At 48.3% G+C, this 16,831-nt stretch overlaps 1 protein-coding gene across 1 annotated transcript in view; it reads left to right on the top strand.

The window, feature by feature from the left end:
• Window positions 1–16,831, top strand: part of ca12 (carbonic anhydrase XII) — a 64,764-nt gene that overhangs the window by 12,675 nt on the left and 35,258 nt on the right. Inside the window, exon 3 of the mRNA XM_078200138.1 lies at window positions 16,042–16,215. Coding sequence (XP_078056264.1) covers window positions 16,042–16,215 — 174 coding nt within the window. The remainder of the gene's footprint in view (window positions 1–16,041; window positions 16,216–16,831) is intronic.

Here is a 16,831-nt window from a genome sequence, read left to right as displayed (position 1 = left end):
GCGCTGTGAGGCAGCAGTGCTAACCCACTGTGCCACCCGTATCACTGGGAGTTGACACCCTGTCTGATCAGGGGATGCAGATTAATTTTGATGCCCGCCTGGACCACTTCTGCCCTATAAACCCGATTGACATCTGCTAACTGACCAAATCAGCCCTGGGGACCATTTGAACTGTGTGTTTCCACACAATGTGGCACTAGGGCAGTCTATGCCCCAGCCGCTGTTTCGTGGTGGGGGGGAGGGGTGCCACTGGCTGCTGGCGGGACTTTCTGGTGCTGTTGCCGCCAATGGGGTTTCTCATTGTGTGAACCCCTGTATCCAGTGGGACTGAAAGACACGAACAGCAGCATACTTCTTACACCTTGGTTTCTTTCATCAACCTATCATTCTGACCCAATGATTTATTAACATTTATAGATCATAGAAATCATAGAAACCCTACAGTACAGAAAGAGGCCATTCGGCCCATCGAGTCTGCACCGACCACAATCCCACCCAGGCCCTACCCCCATATCCCTACATATTTTAACCCACTGATCCCTCTAACCTACGCATCCCAGGACACTAAGGGGCAATTTTTAGCATAGCCAATCAACCTAACCCGCACATCTTTGGACTGTGGGAGGAAACCGGAGCACCCGGAGGAAACCCACGCAGACATGAGGAGAATGTGCAAACTCCACACAGACCGTGACCCAAGCCGGGAATCAAACCCAGGTCCCTGGAGCTGTGAAGCAGCAGTGCTAACCACTGTGCTACCGTGCCGCCCATTTAGTAACGCTAATCTTTTTGGCATGTCCTTTCTACCTATTATTATCTTGCCTATAACATCCCTTTACTCCCTTTTAGTTCCTATCATCTATTTCGTTTAAAAAGACAGTTACAAAGTAGTCATTTAATACTGTAACTAATCTTTACACAACATTACAATGGTGCTATCAACGACTTTAATTTAATATGTTGGCCAATGGGTTGGGTGTTACAAAGTGAGGTTGGGTGCGTTAGTGAGTTTTATTATTTAATTCCCTGTGTTGTAAATTAATCTTACCCAGTAGTACTGTCCCGTAGCCATTGTTCAGCTGAAGTCAGTGGTTATACCGGAGTACATTAACCCGGAAACGGCAGTGAACAAAGTAAAGGTATTAGTTACAAGTAGGTTTACATTAACACTGCAGTTACTGTGAAGATCACCTAGTCGCCACACTCCAGCACCTGTTCGGGTACACTGTGGGAGAATTTAGCATGGCCAATAGCCTCTCTCTCTACCTCCCTTCTCCTTTGGGACTTCTCACAATTCCAGGGACCTGGATTCGATTCCCAGGTCGGGGCACTGTCTGTGCGGAGTCTGCACGTTCTCCCCGTGTCTGCGTGGGTTTTTAAAAATTCATTCATGGGACATGGGCGTCACTGGCTGGGCCAGCATTTATTGCCTATCCCTAGTTGCCGGAGGGCAGTTGAGAGTCAACCACATTGCTGTGGCTCTGGAGTCACATGTAGGCCAGACCGGGTAAGGACGGCAGATTTCCTTCCCTAAAGGACATTAGTGAACCAGATAGTTTTTTCCAACAATGGTTTCATGATCATCAGTAGATTCTTAATTCCAGATAATTATTTATTGAATTCAAATTCCACATCTGCCGTGGTGGGATTCGAACCCGGGTCCCCAGAACATTAGCTGACTTTCTGGATTAATAGTCTAACGATAATACCACTAGACCATCGCCTCACTCATCTGAGAGCACTTCCTCCAGGTACTCCAGTTTCCTCCCACAGTCCAATAGACGTGCTAGTTAGGTGCATTGGCCATGCTAAACTCTCCCTCAGTGTACCCAAACAGGCGCCGGAGTGTGGCGACTAGGGGATTTTCGAAGTAACTTCATTGCAGTGTTAATGTAAGCCTACTTGTGACTAATAAATAAACTTTAACTTAATATAGATCAGACGTTAAGCTTCACAGAGAAGGCCAACTGTATTTTTAAAAAGGCAAGTCTGTTTTTAATTAGGAAACTGAAGGGGTTTGGAATGAGTGGAGGTGTTTTTGAGAAGTGTACAGCATTTATTGCCCATCCCTAGTTGCCGGATGGGCAACTCATTCCAAACCCCTTCAGTTTCCTAATTAAAAACAGACTTGCCTTTTTAAAAATACAGTTGGTCTTCTCTGTGAAGCTTAACGTCTGATCTATATTAAGTTAAAGTTTATTTATTAGTCACAAGTAGGCTTACATTAACACTGCAATGAAGTTACTTCGAAAATCCCCTAGTCGCCACACTCCGGCGCCTGTTCGGGTACACTGAGGGAGAGTTTAGCATGGCCAATGCACCCTAACCAGCACGTCTATTGGACTGTGGGAGGAAACCGGAGTACCTGGAGGAAGTGCTGGTGGAGAGTCTGGTGGAGAGTATCCTAAAATTCAACACGACAGTCTGTTATGGTAAACTGAGTGTGAAATATAGAAGTAAGTTGGCCAGAATTGTCAGCACTGCAGGTAAAATCATTGGTAAACAGACACACCTCGATAACCTATTGAACAACGCATTCAAGAGGAAAGTTCAGACCATCATCAGTGATCCCTCTCGTTCTTTATATCCTCAATTTGAAAGGCTCCCTTTAGATGCTTTAGAATACCTATTGCCAGGAAAAATCTGTTCACGGAGGTCCTTTGCTTCCACTGCCATAAGGTTACAAAATAGCATGATTTATGGGTAGCACGATGGTTAGCACTGCTGCCTCACGGGACCCGAATTTGATTCCCAGCTCGGGTCACTGTCTATGTGAAGTTTGTACATTCTCCCCGTGTCTGCATGGGTTTCCCCCCATATTCCAGATTGCCTCTTCGTATCCCAAGATGTGTAGGTTAGGTGGATTGGCCATGCTAAATTGCCCCTTAGTGTCCAAAGATGTGTAAGGTTAGGTGGATTGACCATGCTAAATTGCCCCTTAGTGTCCAAAGATGTGCGGGTTAGGTGGATTGGCCATGCTAAATTGCCCCTTAGTGTCCAAAGATGTGCAGGTTAGGTGGATTGGCCATGCTAAATTGCCTCTTAGTGTCCAAAGATGTGTACGGTTAGGTGGATTGACCATGCTAAATTGCCCCTTAGTGTCCAAAGATGTGCGGGTTAGGTGGATTGGCCATGCTAAATTGCCCCTTAGTGTCCAAAGATGTGCGGGTTAGGTGGATTGGCCATGCTAAATTGCCCCTCAGTGTCCAAAGATGTGCGGGTTAGGTGGATTGGCCATGCTAAATTGCCCCTTAGTGTCCAAAGATGTGCGGGTTAGGTGGATTGGCCATGCTAAATTGCCCCTTAGTGTCCAAAGATGTGCGGGTTAGGTGGATTGGCCATGCTAAATTGCCCTTTAGTGTCCCAGGATGTGTAGGTTAGAGGGACTAGCAGGGTAAATGCAAGGGATTACGGGGATAGGGCTTGGGTGGGATGCTCTATCAATGGGTCGGTGCCGACTCGATGGGCTGAATGGCCTCTTTCTGCACTGTCAGGATTTTATTCTATTCCCATCTTCCTTGAGCTGGTTTTCCACTGACCTTTTCGAAGAAGATAGATAATGGGAATGATGGGTCACGCTAATCCTTTATGGAAACACATCTCAGGCTTTGAGTAACAAAGCAGCTTGTAAAATCTGGCGTTCTTGTGGAGGTTGCCATGGGTGTGTGGTTCATGTTGTCCACCACAAGAATTTAGAATGATTTCCCACAGTAAGCATATCTGCAAATCACTCTGAAATCTCAGCACCATTAGCATTGTAGTCGAATTCAGCTCTTGCCTCCTTTGTAATATAATTAAATACTGGATAATGTTGCACATGAGGCTGCAGTGAATCTTTGTAAATGTTAACCTGTGAATAGTGTTAATATCCAGGCCAGAAACCCCAAGGTGTTTTATGAAGATAGCCTAGACCTTACGTTTTTACATTTGATTTTGGCATTAGGGTGAGCATAAGGTGTTTCACTCCAGGTGTGATTCAAGATACCCACTGGGAAGCTTACCACTTACTGTGTGACAAGGATCGGTGGCACAGTGGTTAACACTGCTGCCTCACAGTGCCAGCGACCTGAGTTCGATTCCCGGCTTGGGTCACTGTCTGTGTGGAGTCTGCACGTTCTCCCCGTGTCTGTGTGGGTTTCCTCCGGGTGCTCCGGTTTCCTCCCACAGTCTGAAAGACGTGCTGGGTTAGGGTGCATTGGCCGTGCTAAAATCTCCCCCAGTGTAACCCGAACAGGCGCCGGAGTGTGGGCGACTGGGGGATTGTCACAGTAACTTCACTGCAGTGTTAATGTAAGCCGACTTGTGATACCAATAAAAAAAACTTAGACTTATACTATTTAGTCACAGGAGAACAGGGTAAATGAAAGTAGGAAACTTGAAGACATCAATGGCAGGGCTGCCTGTACCGTGTTATATTCCAGACTGAAGTGAAACTGAGGCTGGATCACATGACACACTGCCCTTCTAGTGATGTCATTCTGCGATTCCTTCCAATATTACAACACCCCCCTTTCTTTTTAAAGATATTTTCACTGCCTCCCCCACCCCTTTCCAAAGAAGTATAATTATTTACAATAAATTTTCAAATTTAGTGGGTGTCTGTGCAGAGTCTGCATGTTCTCCCCGTGTCTGCATGGGTTTCCTCCGGGTGCTCCGGTTTCTTCCCACTGTCCAAAGATGTGCGGGTTAGGTGGATTGGCCATGTTAAATTGCCCCTTGGTGTCAGAGGGATGCAAAAGCCACAAGCCTTCGGAGCCTTAAGCCCTGGCTTAAGGCTCCAATGGCTTGTGTGGCTTTTGCTACCAAATAAACCTGTTGGACTTTAACCTGGTGTTGTTAAACTTCTTACTGTGTTTACCCCAGTCCAACGCCGGCATCTCCACATCAGGGGGATGAGCAGGGCAAATACATGGGGTTAGGTGGATTGGCCATGCTAAATTGTCCATTAGTGTCAGAGGGATTAGCAGGGTCAACATGTGAGTTGACGGGGCTCGGGCCTGGGTGGGATTGCTGTCGGTGCAGGCTCGATGGGCTGAATGGCCTCCTTCTGCACTGTAGGGATTCTATGATGCATCTTGTAATGGTAGCCTTGTCTGGGGGTTTCTTTCATTGCTCACAGTTGGATTGTCATTCTTGGAGGTTGTTCCTGGTTGCATTTAGAATCTTGTCCTTGGTGTAATTGGACTATAGGGTTAGGTGAAGCAGATACAAGATGCTGAAAGCCCGACTCCTGTTCCTATCACAGTATGGTGATCCCCTGGGAAAAGGCAAAAATAAGATTTTTAAAAAGCTTACGCCAATTAGTGTGGAGAAATCATAGAAACCCTACAGTACAGAAAGAGGCCATTCGGCCCATCGAGTCTGCACCGACCACAATCCCACCCAGGCCCTACCCCCATATCCCTACATATTTACCTGCTAATCCTTCTAACCTACACATCTCAGGACACTAAGGGGCAATTTTTAACATGGCCAATCAACCTAACCCGCACATCTTTGGCCTGTGGGAGGAAACCGGAGCACCCGGAGGAAACCCACGCAGACACGGGGAGAATGTGCAAACTCCACACAGACAGTGACCCAAGCCGGGAATCGAACCCAGGTCCCTGGAGCTGTGAAGCAGCAGTGCTAACCACTGTGCTACCGTGCCGCCCTAACCACTGTGCTACCGTGCCGCCCTAACCACTGTGCTACCGTGCCGCCCTAAGCCCGGAGAACTTCCTTGCTCTTCTTCGGATTAGTTTTACGTGGAGCCTGGAGAGCAGGCGGGATGGCAGTTTCACATCTCATCCAAAAGACGGCAGCTCTGTCTAAGCAGCACTCCCTGAGCTAATGTTTGTCATTCAGGTACACAGATGATCTTTTAGGATCTGGCTGTTTCCAAGTTGGCTGCTGCATTTGCTAAACTAAGACCGTTCAAAACATGCCATTAGCAGTGACGAGCTTTGGAGTGTCCAGAGGCCGTAAAAGACATGATAGAAATTAAATTATTTCTTTGAGCTGATGCTTTGGGGCGGCACGGTGGCACAGTGGTTAGCACTGCTGCCTCACAGCAAGAGTTTTAACAACACCAGGTTAAAGTCCAACAGGTTTATTTGGTAGCAAATGCCATTAGCTTTCGGAGCGCTGCTCCTTCATCAGATGGAGTGGAAATGTGCTCTCAAACAGGGCACAGAGACACAAAATCAAGTTACAGAATACTGATTAGAATGCGAATCCCTACAGCCAACCAGGTCTTAAAGATACAGACAATGTGAGTGGAGGGAGCATTAAGCACAGGTTAAAGAGATATGTATTGTCTCCAGACAGGACAGCCAGTGAGATTCTGCAAGTCCAAGAGGCAAGCTGTGGGGGGGTTACTGATAGTGTGACATAAACCCAACATCCCGGTTTAGGCCGTCCTCATGTGTGCGGAACTTGGCTATCAGTTTCTGCTCAGCGACTCTGCGCCGTCGTGTGTCGTGAAGACCGCCTTGGAGAACGCTTACCTGAAGATCAGAGGCCGAATGCCCGTGACCACTGAGGTGCTCCCCAACAGGAAGAGAACAGTCTTGCCTGGTGATTGTTGAGCGGTGTTCAAACATCCGTTGTCGTAGCATCTGCATGGTTTCCCCAATGTACCATGCCTCGGGACATCCTTTCCTGCCTCACAGCGCCAGGGGCCCGGGCTCGATTCCTGGCTTTGGTCACTGCCTGTGTGGAGTTTGCACGTTCTCCCAAGTCTGCAAGGGCTTCTTCCAGGTGCTCTGGTTTCCTCCCGCAAAGATGTGTAGGTTAGGTGGATTGGCCATGCTAAATTTCCCCTTAGTGTCCAAAGATGTGTAAGTTAGGTATGTGACATTGCCTCTTAGTGTCCAAAGATGTGCGGGTTAGATGGATTGACAAAATTGCCCCTTAGTGTCAGGGGAATAGCAGGGTAAATATGTGGGGTTATGGGGAAAGGGCCTGGGTGGGATTGTGGTCGGTGCAGACTCGATGGGCCAAATGGTCTCCTTCTACAGTGTCGGTGTACTATGCTTCTTCTAAGTTTCTCGAGACAACTGAATAAAGATTAAAAACTAAATTCCACGCCGTTAGCACTCGAACTCTCGATATATTCACAAAATCATTGCCAGTAAAGGTTACAGGGAGTGGTGTTGGTCCAGGATTAGCGCTGAAGGATTTACAAGAGTGAGAGATTTCCGTGTCAGTGCTTTATACTTCTGTGTCAAAATTAATTCATCAACATGTGACAGCTCTATTGAAGGTACATTGCAATAAAACAATAGCTCCTCACCATGAACCCTGCGGTCAGTTGCCACAGTGTGTTACAACAAAGTCAAGTTCCAGCTTGGTTTGACTTTGCATAGGGATTAAGAAAGCAGAGACTGCTGATGTGATTTTTCTTTTGTCATCAACTTTTTCTTTCAAAGTCTGAATTTCCCGATTGCTAGCAGCCCTGACTGAGAGTCTGGCTTACAGGAGCGTACGCACGTTGGATGCAGCACGCGGTCAGAGAGTGTGGCTAAAAAGGTAAAGTTTATTTATCAGTGTCACAAGTAACACTGCAATGAAGTTACTGTGAAAATCCCCTAGTCGCCACACTCCGGCGCCTGTTCGGGTAACACTGAGGGAGAATTTAGCACGACCAATCCACCCTAACCAGCACGTCTTTCGGACTGTGGGAGGAAACCCGGAGCACCCGGAGGAAACCCACGCAGACACGGGGAGAATGTGCAAACTCCACACAGACAGTGACCCAAGCCGGGAATCGAACCCGGGTCCCTGGTGCTGTGAGGCAGCAGTGCTAACCACTGTGCCACCGTGCCACCCGATTAGAGGGTTCTCCCCCCTTCTCTGTGGTCATTTTACCTCCACTCACCTGATGAAGGGGCAGTGCTCCAAAAGCTCGTGCTACCAAATAAACCTGTTGGACTTTAACCTGGTGCTGTGAGACTTCTTACTGTGTCTACCCCAGTCCAACGCCGGCAGCTCCCCATCACGTCATTTTACCAGGGAAGGCTTTCGATGGAGGGATCTTGGGTCAAAAAGTATTGCATTTATGTAGCCCTTTCCATAGCCTCAGGACTTTACTGTCACTGAGGTACCTTCTGTGTGTAGTTACTGTAGTAATGTAGGCAATGGATTTTATTTCCTGTTCTTTCATGGGGTGTGGGCGTCCCTGGCTGGGCCTGTACTTGTTGCCCACTGAGTGGTTCGCTTGGACATGTTAGAGGAGAGGGCGTTTAGTCAATCACGTTACTTTCAGTCTGGAGTCACATGTAGGCCAGATCAGGTAAGGACAGCAGATTTCCTTTCCTAAAGTGCAGCACTCCCGCAGTAGGGTGTCGACCTAGATTTTCCTCTTGGGTCTTGGGACTGGCACATGAACCCAGAACTTTCTAATCCAGAGGCGGGAGTGCTGCCCTCTGAGTCTGGGCTGGCAAAGAGGGAAGATTCGGCATCCCGCTCTGTTCCTGTTGCACAAGGCCTCCAGGTTAAAACCGTTTCCTGTAGGAGGTGGTTTCCTGTCACAGTGACCACAGGGCCTGGGAGTAATCTGGGATCCTTTCTGACGGGCACTTGAGGTTTCTGTGGTGTAGCTAATTATCATAAACAATAATGGTTACTTGGTCATCATTAGACTGTTAATTCCAGGGCAGCACGGTGGCACAGTGGTTAGCACTGCTGCCTTACAGCGCCAGAGACCCGGGTTCAATTCCATCATTGGGTCACTGTCTGTGCGGAGTCTGCACGTTCTCCCCGTGTCTGCGTGGGTTTTCTCCGGGTGCTCCGGTTTCCTCCCACAGTCCAAAGGCGAGCAGGTTAGGTGGATTGCTAAATTGCCCCTTAATATCCCAAGTTGTGTACATTAGGGGGGTTATCAGGATAAATGGATGGGATTACGGGGATAGGGCAGAGGGTGGACCTGGGTAAGATATTCCGCCAGAGAGTCGGTACAGACCTGATGGGCCGAATGGTCTCTTTCTGCACTGTAGTGATGATTTTTATTGAATGGTGGGATTCGAACCTGTATCCCCAGAACTGAACCCTTGGTCTCTGGATTAATAGTGCAGTGATAGCACGCACGGCGGCACAGTGGTTAGCACTGCTGCCTCACAGCGCCAGGGCCCCGGGTTCGATTCCCGGCTTGGGTCACTGTCTCTGCGGAGTCTGCACGTTCTCCCCGTGTCTGCGTGGGTTTCCTCCGGGGGCTCCGATTTCCTCCCACAGTCCAGAAGACATGGTGGTTAGGTGCATTGGCCGTGCTAAATTCTCCCTCAGTGTACCCGAACAGGTGCCGGAGTGTGGCGACTAGGGGATTTTCACAGTAAATTCATTGCAGTGTTAATGTGAGCCTACTTGTGACTAATAAATAAACTATAAAACTTTAAACTTTTTTAACACCACTATGCTGTGTGAATGTAGGCACAGTAACAAGCTGATTCACACACAAACAGCAATGTGATAATTACCACTGGTTGTTTGTTTTACTAAAGATATTGGTTGAAGGATCATATTGGCCAAGATACTCGGGATAAGCCCCCCTCATACTCTTCAAATAGTGCCGTGAATTTCTGCATCCATCTGAAATGGTAAACAGGGCCTTGGTTAAATGCCGTATCTGAAGGATGGCACCTCTGACAGTGCAGCACTCCCGCAGTAGGGTGTCGACCTAGATTTTCCTCTTGGGTCTCGGGGCTGGCACGTGAACCCAGAACTTTCTAATCCAGAGGCGGGAGTGCTGCCCTCTGAGTCTGGGCTGGCAAAGAGGGAAGATTCGGCGTCCCGCTCTGTTCCTGTTGCACAAGGCCTCCAGGTTAAAACCGTTTCCTGTCGGAGGTGGTTTCCTGTCACAGTGACCACAGGGCCTGGGAGTAATCTGGGATCCTTTCTGACGAGCACTTGAGGTTTCTGTGGTGTAGCTAATTATCATAAACAATAATGGTTACTTGGTCATCATTAGACTGTTAATTCCAGGGCAGCACGGTGGCACAGTGGTTAGCACTGCTGCCTTACAGCGCCAGAGACCCGGGTTCAATTCCATCATTGGGTCACTGTCTGTGCGGAGTCTGCACGTTCTCCCCGTGTCTGCGTGGGTTTTCTCCGGGTGCTCCGGTTTCCTCCCACAGTCCAAAGGCGAGCAGGTTAGGTGGATTGCTAAATTGCCCCTTAATATCCCAAGTTGTGTACATTAGGGGGGTTATCAGGATAAATGGATGGGATTACGGGGATAGGGCAGAGGGTGGACCTGTCACAGTGACCACAGGGCCTGGGAGTAATCTGGGATCCTTTCTGACGAGCACTTGAGGTTTCTGTGGTGTAGCTGACTTGGGAGTCCTGTTCAATAATTATTCTAGCATGTCCTGATGCTGCCATGTGTGGAGAACAAGGGCCTATTTATGTTGTTGTGCCATCAGGTGTATTCCAGCTCTATAGAATCCCTACAGTACAGAAGGAGGCCATTTGGCCCATCGAGTCTGTACCAACCACAATCCCACCCAGGCCCTCTTCTCGTAACCCTCATTTACCCTGCTAATCCACCGGCACTAGGTTCAATTTAGCATGACCAATCAACCTAACCCGCTTGGACTGTGGGAGGAAACCGGAGCACCCGGAGGAAACCCATGCAGACACGGGGAGAACGTGCAGACTCCACACAGACAGTGACCCGAGGCCGGAATTGAACCCGGGTCCCTGGTGCTGTGAGGCAGCAGTGCTAACCCACTGTGCCACCCCAATGTTGACTCAAATTCCACAGCTCACTAATTTATTGGAGACTTGCTGAACTTTCCCTTCACTTTTCCAAGAAGCCAGGCCATTTATGGACGGTACAGTGGTTAGCACTACTGCCTCACCGTGCCAGAGACCCAGGTTCGATTCCCGGCTTGGGTCACTGTCTGTGTGGAGTCCGCACGTTCTCACCGTGTCTGCGTGGGTTTCCTCCGGGTGCTCGGATTTCCACCCACACTCCAGAGATTTTTTTTATTCATTCATGGGACATGGGTGTCACTGGCTGGGCCAGCATTTATTGCCCATCCCTAGTTGCCCGAGGGCAGTTGAGAGTCAACCACATTGCTGTGGCTCTGGAGTCACATGTAGGCCAGACCAGGTAAGGACGGCAGATTTCCTTCCCTAAAGGACATTAGTGAACCAGATGGGTTTTTCTGACAGTTGACAATGGTTTCATGGTCATCAGTAGATTCTTAATTCCAGATATTTTTAACTGAATTCAAATTCCTCCATCCGCCATGGCAGGATTTGAACCCGGGTCCCCAGAACATTAGCTGAGTTTCTGGATTAATAGCATTGGGCCATCACCTCCCCAAAGATGAGTAGGTTAGGTGGATTGGCCATGCTAAATTGCCCCTTGGTGTCTCAAGATGTGTAGGTTAGGGGGATTGGCCATGCTAAATTGCCCCTTAGTGTCTTGTAGGTTAGGGGGATTAGTGGGGTAAATATGTGGGGTTACTAGGATAGGATGGGGGAGAGGACCTGGGTAAGATTCGCTGTTGGAGAGTTGGTGCAGGCTCAATGGGCTGAATGGCCTCCTTCTGTACTGTAGGGATCCTATGATATGATTCTATGTTTACATTGGCTTGGATTTTCCCATTGTGGTAAAACTGGGCGACTGTCGACCTTGCCGTCTCGGCCCGTTTTGTTAACATTGGTGAGTGTCGGGTTCACCTGAGAGAGCATCTCTCTGCCCCTGCCCAGTGTCAGCCCACACCACTCCGCCTCCATAGCGTACCTTGCTTCCTGAGCTTGACAGCGCCACAGTTCCTGCACTGTGCCAGGTTGCTGCTGTGCCAGTGGGAAAGATAAACCTTGTCTGACAGTCATTACAACGCTGTAAGAATTGTGCAACATGTAAATATCAGTGAATGACATGAAACAACTTCCAGTAAAGTCTGGAGGGGAGGGGTGGGGGGGGAAGAGTTGGATCTAAACGATGTCTTTCTTGTAGGAAAATTGTGTTCTGCGTGTGGGCAGGTCTGAGCGTGCGTAAGCTCTGCAGGGCACCACCTTTGATGAAAGATGTGGGCGCTATAGTGCATCACGCATTAAATGTTCATCACCAATGATGTGAAATGATCACTAAAGTCAACAGGGTTTGAGGGTGTAGTCCCAGGATCATTCTCCGTGAAACAAAGCACTTTGTCCATGTATAAAACCTTGAGTTGGCTTGTGTTAGACCACTTTTGATTTCCTCACATACTGGGAGGGGGACACGGGGCTGTTAAAGGGGTCCACAGGATGGCCACTAGATTTAGTTTCCAGTGAAAACCATCCTCATTGAGCTGAGGAATTGATCAGACGTAGGTTTATAAAATGACGGGACTCTGTTGTGTTTACCTGCATCAGGTTTTTTCACTGCAGTGTTTAAGTAGGAGCAGGAGTTACTGCGACAGGTTACATAGGAATTATAATCCCTACAGGGCAGAAGGAGGCCATTCAGCCCATCGAGTCTGCACCGACCACAATCCTGTCCCCATAATCCTACTTATTTACCCTACTAACCCACTGACACTAAGGGGCAATTTAAGAATGGCCAATCAACCTAACCCGCGCATCTTTGGAGTGTGGGAGGAAACCGGAGCACCCGGAGGAAACCCACACAGACACGGGGAGAACATGCAAACTCCACACAGACAGTGACCCAAGCTGGGATTCGAACCCAGGTCCCTGGCGCTGTGAGGCAGCACTGCTAACCACTGTGCTACCATGCCGCAGATCATAGAATCCCTCCAGTGCAGAAGGAGGCCATTTGGCCCATTGAGTCTGCACTGACTCTCCGACAGAGCATCTTACCCAGGCTCTCTCCCTGTAACCCTACATATTTACCCCGCTAATCCCCCTAACCTACACATCCTGGGACACTGAGGCCATGGCCAATCAAACTAGCCTGCACATCCTTGGACTGTAGGAGGAAACCGGAGGAAACACACACAGGAGAACGTACAGACTCCACACAGACGGTAGCCTGAGGCTGGAATTGAACCTGGGTCCCTGGCGCTGTGAGGCAGCAGTGCTAACCACTGTGCCACCGTGCCGTTGGAGTTTATAGACCAATAGGTTTATTTGGAATCACGAGCTTTCGGAGCGCTGCTCCTTCATCGGGTGACTCACCAGATGAAGGCGCAGCGCTCCGAAAGCTCGTGATTCCAAATAAACCTGTTGGACTTTAACCTGGTGTTGTGACACTTCTTACTGTGCCCACCCCAGTCCAACACCGGCATCTCCACATCAGAGTTTATAGAGACAAGGGCTACACAACTCAAAGTCACTTGAATGGCCGTTTTTGTGAGCGGTTCCTTTGATCAGTTCACTTTTCTTAACTGGAAGGTGTTGAGGGGGAATTGGAACAATCATTGTGCACAGCCTGTGTTCACTATATTGGAGACACACAAGCAACTTAGCCGATCCGTGAAGCCCTCAGCAGGAATGTTGCGTCCGGTGGGAGAGCGGGGATTGACCCTGTGGACTGATGAAGCTTCACTGGGAAGCGGCTAGTCATGTCTGAAACTTTTCAGCCGTCTGAGACTTTGGGCTTTGTGGCCTCTCACTTTTCAGTCTGATCAGCCAACTGAAAAACATTGGCTTACCGAGGCTGGCGATGTGACTTGTCAACCGCCATCTTCCCCCAATATCCAGCCCAGGTTAAAGCCCAGGAGATTCCATTTTCTGTAAGATTTCAAAAACGAAATTTCAATTTTAATTCCAACATTTAGAAATTGGCCTTTTGTTCCCAACATTTTCATCATGGAACTATGATCTAATAGGCTGGGATTTGTTGCCGAATGAGATATGAGATTGTATAGGAGGAGTGTGGGCTGTGAAAGTGAGCAAAGGAGTGGAATTACACAACATGAAACTGGAGAGGAAATCTCTTGCTTAAATAAGTGAGCAAAATGGTGATTTTTAATAGTGTCACTAATCGGAGATAGAAGTTGATTGAAATAATTAATCCCCATTCCCGTGGACCTGGGAGGGACTTCACCCCAGAGTCGATGCTCTGAATCTTATCCGGCCATCTGTGGCCGCAGATCCCTACAATTCAGGAGGCCATTCGGCCCATTGAGTCTGCATCGATCCTCCAAAGAGCATCTTACCAAGGCCCACAACCCTACCGTAACCCTGCGCATTTGCAATAGCCAATCCACCTAAGCTACACATCTTTGGACACTAAGGGGCAATTTAGCATGGCCAATCCACCTAACCTGCACATCTTTGGACACTAAGGGGCAATTTATCATGGCCAATCCACCTAACCTACACATCTTTGGACACTAAGGGGCAATTTATCATGGCCAATCCACCTAACCTACACATCTTTGGACACTAAGGGGCAATTTATCATGGCCAATCCCCCTAACCTACACATCTTTGGACACTAAGGGGCAATTTACCATGGCTAATCCACCTAATCTACACATCTTTGGATGCCAATGGGCAATTTAGCATTGCCAATCCACCTAACCCGCACATCTTTGGACTGTGGGAAGAAACTGGACCATCCGGAGGAAACCCATGCAGACACGGGGAGAACGTGTGGACTCCACACAGACAGTGACCAAGCCTGGAATCGAACCCGGGTCCCTGGTGCTGTGAGGCAGCAGTGCTAACCACTGTGCCACTGTGCCGCCTGAATGGGCTTTCAGAAAGGGAAGTAGGTGATTTCTTGCAGGGCAGCTGAAGCCATTCAATTATTCTTACATTAGAGAAGTAAGGGGTGTCATGGTGGTAATAGTCACAGGAGTAAATGAGTGGCTGATCTCTCCCCAATGTCTTGGTCAATATCTAGCCTTCAAACCCCATCTTTTAGAACAGATTACCTGCTCATTATCACATTGTTGGTTGTGGGTCATTACTGTGTGCACACTAGCTGCCATATTTCCTTAGCTCTGACGAAGTGTCGTCCAGACTCGAAACATTGGCTCTATTCTCTCTCCATAGATGCTGTCAGACCTGCTAAGATTTTCCAGCATTTTCTGTTTTTGTGCCATATTTTGATTTGATTTCATTTATTATTATCACACGTATTAACATACAGTGAAAAGTATTGTTTCTTGCACGCTACACAGACAAAGCATACCATTCATAGAGAAGGAAACGAGAGAGTGCAGAATGTAGTGTTACAGTCATAGCTAGGGTGTAGAGAAAGATCAACTTAATGCGAGGTTGGTCCATTCAAAAGTCTGATGGCAGCAGGGAAGAAGCTGTTCTTGAGTCGGTTGGTACGTGACCTCAGACTTTTGTATCTTTTTCCAGAAGGTAGAAGGTGGAAGAGAGAATGTCCGGGGTGCGTGGGGTCCTTAATTATGCTGGCTGCTTTCCCAAGGCAGCGGGAAGTATAGACAGAGTCAATGGATGGGAGGCTGGTTTGCATGATGGATTGGGCTACATTCACGACCTTTTGTAGTTCCTTGTGGTCTTGAGCAGAGCAGGAGCCATACCAAGCTGTGATACAGAAAGAATGCTTTCTATGGTGCATCTGTAAAAGTTGGTGAGAGTCGTAGCTGACACGCCAAATTTCCTTAGTCTTCTGAGAAAGTAGAGGCGTCGGTTGGTATTTCCTAGTTGCCTTGAGAAGGTGATGGTGAGCTGCCTTCTTGAAACAACTGTGTGGCTTGCCAGGCCATTTTGGAGGGGAAATTGAGAGTCAACCACATTGCAGTGGGTCTGGAGTCACATATAAGCCAGACCGGGTAAGGACGGCAGATTTCCTTCCCTAAAGGAACCAGATGGTTAGTGAACCAGATGGGTTTTTCTGACAATCGACAATGGGTTTCATGGTCAGTAGATTGTTAATTCCAGATGTTTTTTTATTGAATTCATATTCCACCATCTGCCGTGGCGGGATTTGAACCCGGGTCCCCAGAGCATTAGCTGAGTTTCTGGATTAATAGTCAAGCAGGATTCTGAAGACTAACCTGGCGATCTCCTACCATTGCATGATAGCAAGCAATGTGACAGCTGCAAAATCCTACATCTTAATTCTGTTTGAAATGTGACGACTTGTATCAGAGCTAAGCACTAAGGATGGTGTTTCCTTCCCAGGGCCCCATGGAGAAGATCACTGGCCATTAGACTATCCAGAGTGTGGAAATCACCAGCAATCCCCAATAGACTTCGACACTTCCATCTATGACTCATCCTTGGAACCCATCCAGTTGCTAGGCTACAACCTATCAGCAACAGAGAACCTGTCCTTGACCAATGACGGACATGCAGGTAAGAGGCAAGAGTGACGCACGTTCCCCCCAACCAATCAGAATGAAGAACGGAAATCCTGAACAAAATCCACCAATTAGAACGGAGAGCTGTTGAACCAATCGAATACGCAAATTTTAAATCTGCCATTTGTTCTTAAACCAGCTAATTTCTGGGGTGACCTTATACAGCTCTATAAAATCCTGAGGGGCATTGATAAGGTGGAGAGCCAAGGTCTTTTCCCCAGGGTAGGGGAGTCCAAAACTAGAGGGCATAGGTTTAAGGTGAGAGGAGAAATTTAAAAGGGACCCGAGGGGCAACTTTTTCCACACAGAGGGTGGTGCGTGTCCGGAATGAGCTGCCAGAGGAGGTGGTGGAGGAGGGTACAATTACAACATTTAAAAGACATTTGGACAGATACACGGATGGGAAAGGTTTAGAGGGAAACGCAGGCAAATGGGACCAGTTCAGTTTAGGAAACCTGGTCGTCATGGGTGGGTTGGGGCGAAGGGCCTGTTTCCATGCGGTATATCCCACTGACTCTATAGTCTGGATTTTACATTCCGCCCACCACGGGGATCGGAGCGGGCGAGGGCTGGACCGTGGAATGATCCGTTGACTTTGGGCGAGATTTTAC

Source organism: Mustelus asterias, chromosome 29, assembly GCF_964213995.1.
Source record: "Mustelus asterias chromosome 29, sMusAst1.hap1.1, whole genome shotgun sequence".
In the NCBI taxonomy this organism is placed as follows: Eukaryota; Metazoa; Chordata; class Chondrichthyes; order Carcharhiniformes; family Triakidae; genus Mustelus; species Mustelus asterias.
Note: the sequence above shows the minus strand (reverse complement) of the source record. Positions and strands in the feature narration are given on the sequence as shown.